The 9,940-nt window shown below is 37.9% G+C and overlaps 1 protein-coding gene across 1 annotated transcript; it reads right to left on the minus strand.

The window, feature by feature from the left end:
- Window positions 1-437: 437 nt before the first annotated feature.
- On the minus strand, window positions 438-1,910 carry LOC149206523 (replication protein A 70 kDa DNA-binding subunit A-like). Its single transcript, XM_089397718.1, has 3 exons — window positions 1,701-1,910; window positions 846-1,589; window positions 438-728 (listed from the first exon to the last, which is right to left on the minus strand). The coding sequence occupies exons 1-3, from the start codon at window positions 1,908-1,910 to the stop codon at window positions 438-440; spliced, it is 1,245 nt and encodes a 414-aa protein (XP_089253844.1).
- Between the last annotated feature and the right edge of the window lie 8,030 nt (window positions 1,911-9,940).

Below are 9,940 nucleotides of genomic sequence, written 5' to 3' on the forward strand. Positions count from 1 at the left end.
GTGAAGATAGGTAGATTAGGTAGAAGGGAAAACATGCAATTAGGAATGCTATGAAATCATATGTTATTTCAGTATCTATCATTGAGAGGAGAGAAACAAGAATCAAAATATTTCGTTCCCTTTACTTTAAAAAACTTTTGTTTCTTATGTTTGAGCGATAAAATGAATAGCTTAGCAAGCAAGGGATCAGTGTCTAGCATGTAGAGAACGAACGAGACACATAGTGACTCTTTACAAATGTTGATATTTATATTACGTAAAATGTAAATGGCAAACATACATATGTTGGAATGACTGGAAGAGAGTATTTGCAATGAAAACTACAGGTTTCATCATAATAACATGGGTGTGTAATTTACAAAGATGAGACAATTAGTTGTGTGGAAATGTTTCTTTATGTACAAACAGGCGTGGTAGATGAAGCCCTAATAAAAAGTTCACAGGCGGCGAACAATAGGTCGTTTTGAAGCGGACAGTGCTTGAATGTCAGTGAGCGCTTCCTTGCATGCAGAGGCATATTGAATTTCCTCTGAATTGATCAGTATTGGTTGCAAGCGTTGAACACCGTTGAAGTAATCTGTTTTAATGGAAAGTGTTAGCTGGAAGCGATGCCCTGAAATCCGGCCACAAATTTCTTGTAGATCAGTTGGTTCGATAGAAAGTAGGAACAAGTCTTTAGCCGTGATGCCCATGAGCTCGTTCCCTGCATCATTGAAAACTGTGACGTTCTGTAGATTCCCGGTGTGGTCATGTAGCTCAATTTTGAGTTTGTAACGGTAGTCGCATTCTGGGAAGTCACCGTTACATTTTGTACAATGCCAAAGATTGTTAGAATGCTCCACAACCTTCTTCATGCATTGTTTGCCATTGAAATCTAGTGGACATGCTAGAAAGTAGAAGTCATCCATATGAAGAGCAGTAATTGTTGCTCGAACTGAAACCCAGACCGCTTTATCAGAGGGCTGCATGCAAGCAATTTCATGAAACGTCTTTCGTGGCAGGGCACGTTTCGAAGCAACACCATAGTTTCTACTCAAAGATGGAGAAGAAGAGCTATAGCCGGTTTCACGGAACCATGCATGTAGTTGTTGAGTTTCTTCAACCTGTGGATTTATTGTGAGAGTGCTCGTTGGTATTGTCCCTATTGTGGTGCCATTAAATTCAGACACGCGGCCTCCTTTGATTGCAAGAATTGGTGGGTTGTCAAAAGAGTAGAATTCAGAAAGATGTTGTCCGATATAGTCACAGTGGTCTCCCCATAATGTTACATCAATGCTAAAACCCGACATGTCCTTTAGTATGAGTGTTTTCCTTAATGTCTCACTTCCATCTTTTCGTCGAATTGTTGATGCAGGTGACGTGGAAGTAACAACACCAATGACATCTACATTTGTATTTGGAGTTGCATTTCTTACTTCAGCAATATTCTTGAAGTGAAAGCTTTGGTAGGGAAACGTTGGATCATCTGTAGGACATGGATTGATAATGGAAGCAGCAGACAAGTAAATCTCCCATTTGTTCTTGAGGTGGTTGTAGTTTGGATTTGCTTCTCTCACTGTGCCATTTGATACAATGTATAGTTGCCCAACCTGAATTAGATTGTAAAGAGATTCGGCCAGTTCAGCAAATGCAGAAAGGTGGATCTCTTCCTTATCACGGTTGATAAGGTCAAATCCGAAAACTTTTCCTGAGCCTCACACATTGTTGTATGCCTTCAATGATGTCTTCGCAGATGCTCTACCTTGGATAGACCAATACTTTCGGTAAGGGTTGAGTGCCGTGAATGGAATTGTTGTAGTTGTTGCCGTAGGTGGTGGAGTAACTAAAGAGGGCAAGGTATCTTCAGCTGACGAAGAGCTAAATTGGGCTGAACCCGCCTGTGCATGTTGCAGCGTCGATGTGTCCTTCATCAACACTGCTGAGCGCTTCACAACTTCAAGCTCGACGACTCAGATGGACCTTATGTAAACAAGTAAGAAATGAATTAATAAAGATTGCATTTTCCTTCTTTTGTTGCAAAAAACGGCTAGGCGGGTAAAGTAAAAGAGGGTGATTTCAAATGGTGGGTCTTACGAGGAGTTTTGGAGAAATGTGCAAGCTGCTTTTTTGAGCAGAATTATTGATCCAATTTGGATGTCTCCAGAGACAACTTGTGGGCCATATGCGGATGGTAGCAAAGTCTTATGTTGATGTGCTCCATCAGATAGAGTAATGTGGAAGTGCGAGGATGTTGTTTTCAATGAGGTAACGGAACCTACATCGATTATTTGAAGTAGTGGTTGAATCTCGGTGCAACCATTCAGCAATAGAGGAATGGCATTCGGTGTCAAGGTTGTCTCCATAATAGAACAAGAGGTTTCTTTTTCTTGTGATAGGAGTACCTGCAATTCATCAATTTTACCACAATACAGAATTCTAGTAAAAGAAGATGTGACATGAATGCGCAATCTAATCTAAGAAGGCTAAATGTTGATGGGCAGTTTATATTTATTTGCAGCTTGGCCAACCCATCTAAATGCAGCGATCTGGAGAAGAGGAGTAAATCAATTCCCATTTTCTTTTTGTACAAAGTTAAAAAGAGGCAGATGGAGTATGATGTGAAAGGGGAAAGGATGTGGGCAGTGTCAATATAATTTTAGCCTTACTAACTTATGTAATTTCATGCACTGAAATGAAGGGCTTCCGATGACCTCGCCTCCTACCTATCCTTAGGTGTGGACCATGGAAATTTGCTCTAAAAATGTGTGCTCACACCATGTTTTGTCTATTGGTGTTGTTAGTATGTCAGTTTCTTATGCACCACACATGCAGAATTCAGAGGTGAATGACATGTGTTGAAGAGAAATAGGGAGGAGCCTCAGCCCAATAAATAGATAGATCATGAGAACATGCCCCTACTACGGACTGTGTTCTCCTTGAAAACCAACAAATGTTGATGTTGGAGACATGTTCAGCACAGAGGAAAGTAGGGGTGAGTGCTTAACAATTGCGCTGACAGAACAGGTGTTAAGTGGGGATGATATTGAAACTACTTAAAATCGTTTCAACTTAAGCCCCGTACTGTAAGGGGGAAAGTTGGAAGAAAAATCTCTTGGTTATCCATTTACAAATGTTGTCTGCCATTTGTGTTTGCATTGCGATACACCATATTTCTTAGGTGACCAAATTCTAGCCCTAGTTGTGCCCTGGAAAAACAGGAAAATATGCCTCTGAACAAAATAGGGAGCAGCGTGTAGGTAATGTTCAAAAAAATTTAAGCAGCTAGTACAGACCTCCCAAGCCATGGTGAGAACATATCGGTGCCTAATAAACATGGAATTACATCAACTCGATGTGAAAGTACAAGTTCTAGCATGGCTGCAGGCATATACACTGGCAATCAAGGCACCATGGGTATTATTTTGTTGGTCCTAGTGACACCCAGAGTCCTCCAAATCAGCTCGACACATTACTTATAGCACAAGTGAAAACATATTCTCACAGATACAGAGCATTACATGCAAATTGTTTCCTCAAATAACTCTTAATTTCAAGGTAATAACTCTTAATTTCAAGGTACTTAGTTAAATTGCCACTACATGTGTGAGAATGATTTTCCTTGACTTTCGCTTTCTGCAAAGTGTTCAAAATTTATCCTCAACTGTTTTCTGACAAGTAACCTTTCATTTAAGAAGGCAGTGTCTACGCAAAATAGCTTCAAACCTAAATAGAACAGAAGGTGCAAATTTAGAAATGCAATACTGAGTCTGTCCTTTACATGCCTGCAAGGCGAATAGTATGAAGGTTTTCTTAAATCTCTTAACCACAAAAAAGAGATCTAAAAAAGCTTCTACACAAAATTTTCAATGTTTAAAGTATATAGGTTATGATGGATATATGCCCATTTATTTTGTTTGTTTGGTCAGCACTTTTATCTTGGTTTATGTATGCACATGATATATGTGATATACCTTATTTTCTTTTTCGATCAGTTTTTTTCCTGGTTTATGCATGCATGTCACAGAAGCAATAAATCTTTTGCATTAATTGTAGAGTGCACCTCATTTCTGTTAATGCAATTATGTTTTTTTGGAAAAACTCATAGAGAAACTTCAGGTACTTTCTCTTGCATTTTGCAGATAATACATAATATAAATTCATCAAAATAAATTATAGTACCTGACCTGGTAGAATAAATTATAGTACCTGACCTGGTAGAGATATCAAGTCAGGGATGCAACAGAGACAGCCAAGCTGGGATCTACCCAAAAACTTTGTGCAAGAAGCTTAAAGCACTCAACCACTCAAATTAACCCATCTGACTAAATCACTCAATTATGAGAACACAATTTCAAAATTGCCTATTAAAAAATTTAATAAATCAGATTTAAAAAAACTGCAAAAACTTGCCAATATAAAAACCTGGAAATTGAAATAGATTTAAGTTGCACAAGACCAAAAAGACCAAAAAGAGGACCTCCATGACCACACAAAGAGTTGAAAAAATAATAAAACGGTTGTTGATAAAAACATAATCTACCATTTAGCTCAACCAGTTGCGGCCAATGTTGCTGGTAATTCAGTTAGCTCAAACCCCTCTGTATTTGGCACACGAGATGCCTTCCACAAATGTGGGGAAATATCTTTTGGGTTTCACACGAGATATTATTTGGAAATTTTGGAAAAGAAAAGGCATAAATCTATCCTGTGAAAGCCAAGTAAATGAAAATTCAGAATTACACCGCATCCAAATAAATGGAAAATCAGAACTGTACTACACCCATATAAATGAAAATTCAGAATTAGATTGAGATTAAAGGTATTACTGCATGATCAGTCGGTAAAGGTACAAAGTTCAAATCACTCTTCCTGTTAAAGTGGGTATTGTCCTGTATTATGAAGTGGGGTTCATATCTCTTAGTGACTTAAGCAAAAGCATACTTATAAAAAAACAAAAAAGATAAAAGTGAGTACCTGTTGTTGGGGCGACTGTTGCTGGTCAGCTCTGCGAATGAGCTTGTGCTAGTTGACAACGTATCGGTAAAGATGTTGCCGCGGCATTGTGATGATTTCTCTAGAGAGATTGTGCTTGTTGTTATGAAGCCAATCTTTGATCTCATTGTGCATGACATTCCTCCGCCTGGGCAATGTCATCAACCATGCACGAGCTGCTTCCCACCCATCCCTCTTGATGTTACTATTGATCATTTTGGCTTCTTCTTGAGAAGCAGAAACAACCACATCTCCATCGTTATTATTATCACCACCACCATCTCCTGGTTCTGCAAGAGGGCATGGAGCCTCAATGGCAGACGAGTCCGGGGCCTGTACATCCTTGTTCTCTTCCCTTGACATCATCATATGTTCTAGTGGGACTACAAGTTCAATCCCAACAAGTGGTGAAAATCTCTGTGACAGTCTCGATCACCTAGATATCAAAAGGCCTGTGAGTGTTGTTTTCTTAAAGACTAGATTTCAAGGCTGGCCATACCCAAATACCCAGATTAATTTCAAAGCAATTAGAAGCTTATTCTCGAACGCCCACATGGATTTCAGATGAAATTGAAACAAAGAAGTTAATATAAAAAGCACCCGAATCAATTTTCATACGATGCCTTTGCGAGTTATCCACATGATAAGCCCATGTGCAGTTTAAGGACCATGGGAGAAGTAAAGTTCTGACCTTCTATGTGCAAAGTGAACCGTAGGGGCAGGGTTCGTAATCACATTGAAATCACTGGCGTATATAAATGGTAATTAAAGCATATGACACTCCCAGGTAACTCTTACGTGAATTTGACAGATTTTAACACTTTATCCACGCCACGAATTACAATTTTATCGACCGCATAATTTTTTCATTTCACATATTCACACTTATTGATTAAACAGTCCTTTTTAAAGTCTCCGTAGTGTTTGGAAATAGAACCATGAAAGCAACAACATAGGTTGAGAGAAAAATAGAAATAACCTAATTGTAAAAATAGGAGAACTTTCCATCTGATGCTTTGAGGAATCAGATTAAATCAATACATTATATAGTTTATTCTGGGTTTATTTCAGAATAGGTAAAGAAGCATCCGAGACAATAAAGCTTATGTAATCACCAAATTGGTCCAAAAACCATGGACAGGAACAATAGAAAGAAACACAGGCACGGCATTTGCGCTTAAGAGCACTAACCTGCAAGGTAAACAAAAGAATTCTGAGAAACTGGGAACCTGGGCGAACAATTTCTGAACCTGGAAACAGCTCTGTCCCTGCCAGTGAAAAACACAGAAGAGAACACTAAGAAAACACTCGAATAACAGAATTATGAGAACAAGGCCATGGCTCTTCTGCAAACCAACATGTCAATGTACATCTCTTGGTAGATAAAGATTGAAACTTCTAATAAATGAGACAGATGTATAAACATTTTTTGGTTTTAGTCTACAACGGAACATCCTGATTTACAGCGCTCTGAAAGTTAGGAGTCATAAAACATGAACATGTCACCGTAAATGAAGCTTTGAATTTTTTGAAATAAAACGAAAGTTTTGGGGAAAAAATAAAATACTAAAAAGGAAAAAAATAAGATAACTACCTTCTATACTGAGAGAAGACATATGGATTCCACAGCTCGTGTGTAGCAGCGCAGTAAATCAACATGTAAAAGGTCGTGTTTACCCAGAAACAAAAAAATTGAGCATAAAATAAATATATGTAGAGGGCATATCTTATGTTCATTCAAGTTTGGGAGCATCAATGGCTCTTACCCTTTTATCAACTATTCACTAAGCCTATTTCCTCTTCCATTTGCAGCAAACCATTAACTTACTGGTTACAAGTTCTTATTATTTTTTTTCCTCTGGAAGAGATTCTGACGCTTCCTTCCATAATTTGCCTCACAGAGTTTACGAAACTTTTTGGCCTTGCTTCAGCTATTTCATAGGTAAAATTATTACATTTTCTTTATTATGCATTGCTAAAAATGGATCTTACCCTTTTATCTACTATTGACTAACCCTATTTCCTCTAACATTTGCAAGTTCGCTGCAAATGAATTTTTCAACTCTCTTTTGTGAGTTTTCCAAGTTCTCTTGCTAACCCATCCCCTTTTGTGACAGGTCCTATTGGCCATCAAACCATTAATTGGGGATTTCAACCAATTCAGCCACGTTATACAACACTTTCTTTTGTCTGTAATGGGAGTATGAGGGTCAGAGACTAAACCATTTTGGCTTATTTATTTTTCACGAAATTCCTAATCTCAGAGTTCAGCATTTAAACAGTGACTTCTATATAAGTATCAACATTCTTTGATCACGGCGCTACAAACTTATAGGCAATTTATTTAATATTTTGTCACCCAACCATTAAACAATGAATATAACAGCTGGGGTCAAAACCCTCTTCAACTGAATGGATTTAAAAGTTCTCATTCGGTTCCTAGATTCAAGAATTATATCAATATCGTTTTCATTATTTATTCTGCACTTATATGGTTGGAAATGTACGCAACAACCACCAAGTCATTTACTTTCGGTTCTCTAGAGGGTTTTCACATATTTCTGCATCTGTAAATATTAACACCTGCTTATGCTAGTTTTTTGATTCAATAGTTTTCTTTGTATAATGCAATTAGTAGACACTGACCATACACATATTTTATTGTCTGATCATTAACATTACAAATAGCAATTTTGTTTTAATGTTGTTACTCTCGTAAAGAACTATCCTGGCTTCTTTTTGATTTATAATTGGAAACCATTCTTAATTAAATTAGTGCAATTTGGTAAATTTGGTACAGGCTATTAATTCCTGCATACAAATTTCTTCTGTTTCCAGGTATTCTTGTTCTTAGAATAATGGATCTTTCCTTGCCTTATGGAATCTTCATTAAGGATAGATATTATTTCTGGTTTCATGATTTGTATTATGCAATTACAGAGTGTTAACACTGTTAATGTGTAGTGTATACGCAATCATGTACATTGGCATTTCAAAACGGCTTCGCAAGTAAACCCCCAAAATTACCAAGGGTTTAGGGTATAAATCAAACAAAGAAGAGCAGCTAAAATTTGTGAAATCTGCCAAGAATCCTGTCCAACCCAGCAAAGAAGCAACGATGCCCATATGGACTTCTAAAAAATACCAAAGACCCAATTGGATAAACCACTCCCAAGAAACCAAAAATCAGCTCCGTTGCCCTAAAATCCGAAATATAAAATGACCCCAACCCCCAAAAATACCCGTTAAAAACCTATTTCAAATTCAGAGATTATGAAGCTAGACATTAAAAGGCAAAAACTACATACCTTGGATATCGGATATTGATGCAGTGAGACGTCTCAGGAGTTGAAATTTGTTGTGGCAGGCTTCAGGTCGAGGAGGAGCACAAAGATGCGGAGAAAATTTCAAGTTTAATATCGTAGGGGATCATTTGTTGCTAGTTTGAACCAAACAAAGAAAAACAGAGAAAGCAAACAAATGCAACTCGTTTATAATAAAATAATTTTCCACCTTGAAAACAGAAGGCATATTTTACTTACCATGAAATCAGAAGCAAAATAGTTTACTACAGTGCATATAATGCTTGTCCAAATTTCTGAAAACCCTAAAATTGGCTGTCCACACCTTTGGTTCTTCTTTACAAGAAAATATCTCTTTTCAGGTTATCTCTGTCTTCAGCTGTATGTACCGGCAAGATGATCAAAAGTTGTCCAAAACTGTCTCAGCATTCACATACATGATCTCTTTCGAGCGGTTGATCTTCCAATCACACTTGAATTTGGACGGAAGGCAATATCTGCATATTTCAGAATCCATGTCAGAATGTTAAATTTCGAGTCCATGCACGAACTCCCACCAAATAATGACAATCAGAAAGTCATCTAGTTTATGCATTTCGCTTCCGTAGTTCTGTTTTCTTAGCAGAACCATGAATTAAAGCCAATATATATAGGGTCAGTTTCAGTGACACCCGGTCACAGGGCTCGCATTGTCTTTTCGACGTGTGAATCCAGAAAATTTGTACTCATGTGTGCAACTTAAAAAAGTGGGTGCAAGGAAGAGTTTTCGAGCCTGTGACCACCCACCCAGCAAATGCAGGCGATGATTCCACAAGACTCGAAACCATGACCTTATAGAAAACCCCAAAACAGAACCAATTAAAATTTAAAAGAAATACAAGAAGTCGTGAATTCTTCTACTTGTGAGAAATCTAAAGAAAGATAAACTGAATTTCTACAAAGAAAGGTTGTCTTGCCCGGATTTCTCCATGAATGTAAAGTTATATTTGTGCATACGAATAATCAACAATTCCAGTAATTCACATGCTTAAAAAAGCCCAGAACGCAAATTTCAATGCCCATATTTGCAAAGCCCTTAAAAGATGCAACTCCCGAAAGATATCAGAAACGAATCTCTGAAACCGGGGCCAAAAAACCAAGCAGCAATCTAAAAAAGACCTCGTCTACTGAATTGAATTCTCAAAGCCTCAATCAACAAAATTAACCGATTCCCATGACATAAAACCCTAGCCCACTTGAAACCGGGGCCAAAATGACGCAAGATAGAGCCGATTCAGAGTGCGGCAAAGGAACCGAACCCCATACCGAAACCCTCGCGAGCTGCGAAACAAGATTCAGAAGTGAAGATTCGTTGGATCCGTTTTAGCTTGCGCTAGCATTTCTGTCGATTGTCTAGTCCGAACCCCGAAAACAGAAGAAACTGAAGATCGGCCCATGCATTCAATTCAAACACAATTTCACAGAAAACACAAGACAGCAAATTAACGTCAGCTGAAGAGAATTCCAGACACTTACCGTTTAGACGATAATTCACTTCACTGAAATCGAGCTCTGTCAAACCCTCAACGGCAAGCCTGCAGTCGATTAACAGAAAGAAGATGACAATTATCAGAATACCAACACAGTATTAAAGAAAGCAGTATAGGGAAATACGAATAGGGATTTAA

This window comes from Pinus tabuliformis, chromosome 1_2 (genome assembly GCF_031772625.1).
Source record: "Pinus tabuliformis cultivar Carrire ecotype Pingquan chromosome 1_2, CPIR1, whole genome shotgun sequence".
Classification (NCBI taxonomy): Eukaryota; Viridiplantae; Streptophyta; class Pinopsida; order Pinales; family Pinaceae; genus Pinus; species Pinus tabuliformis.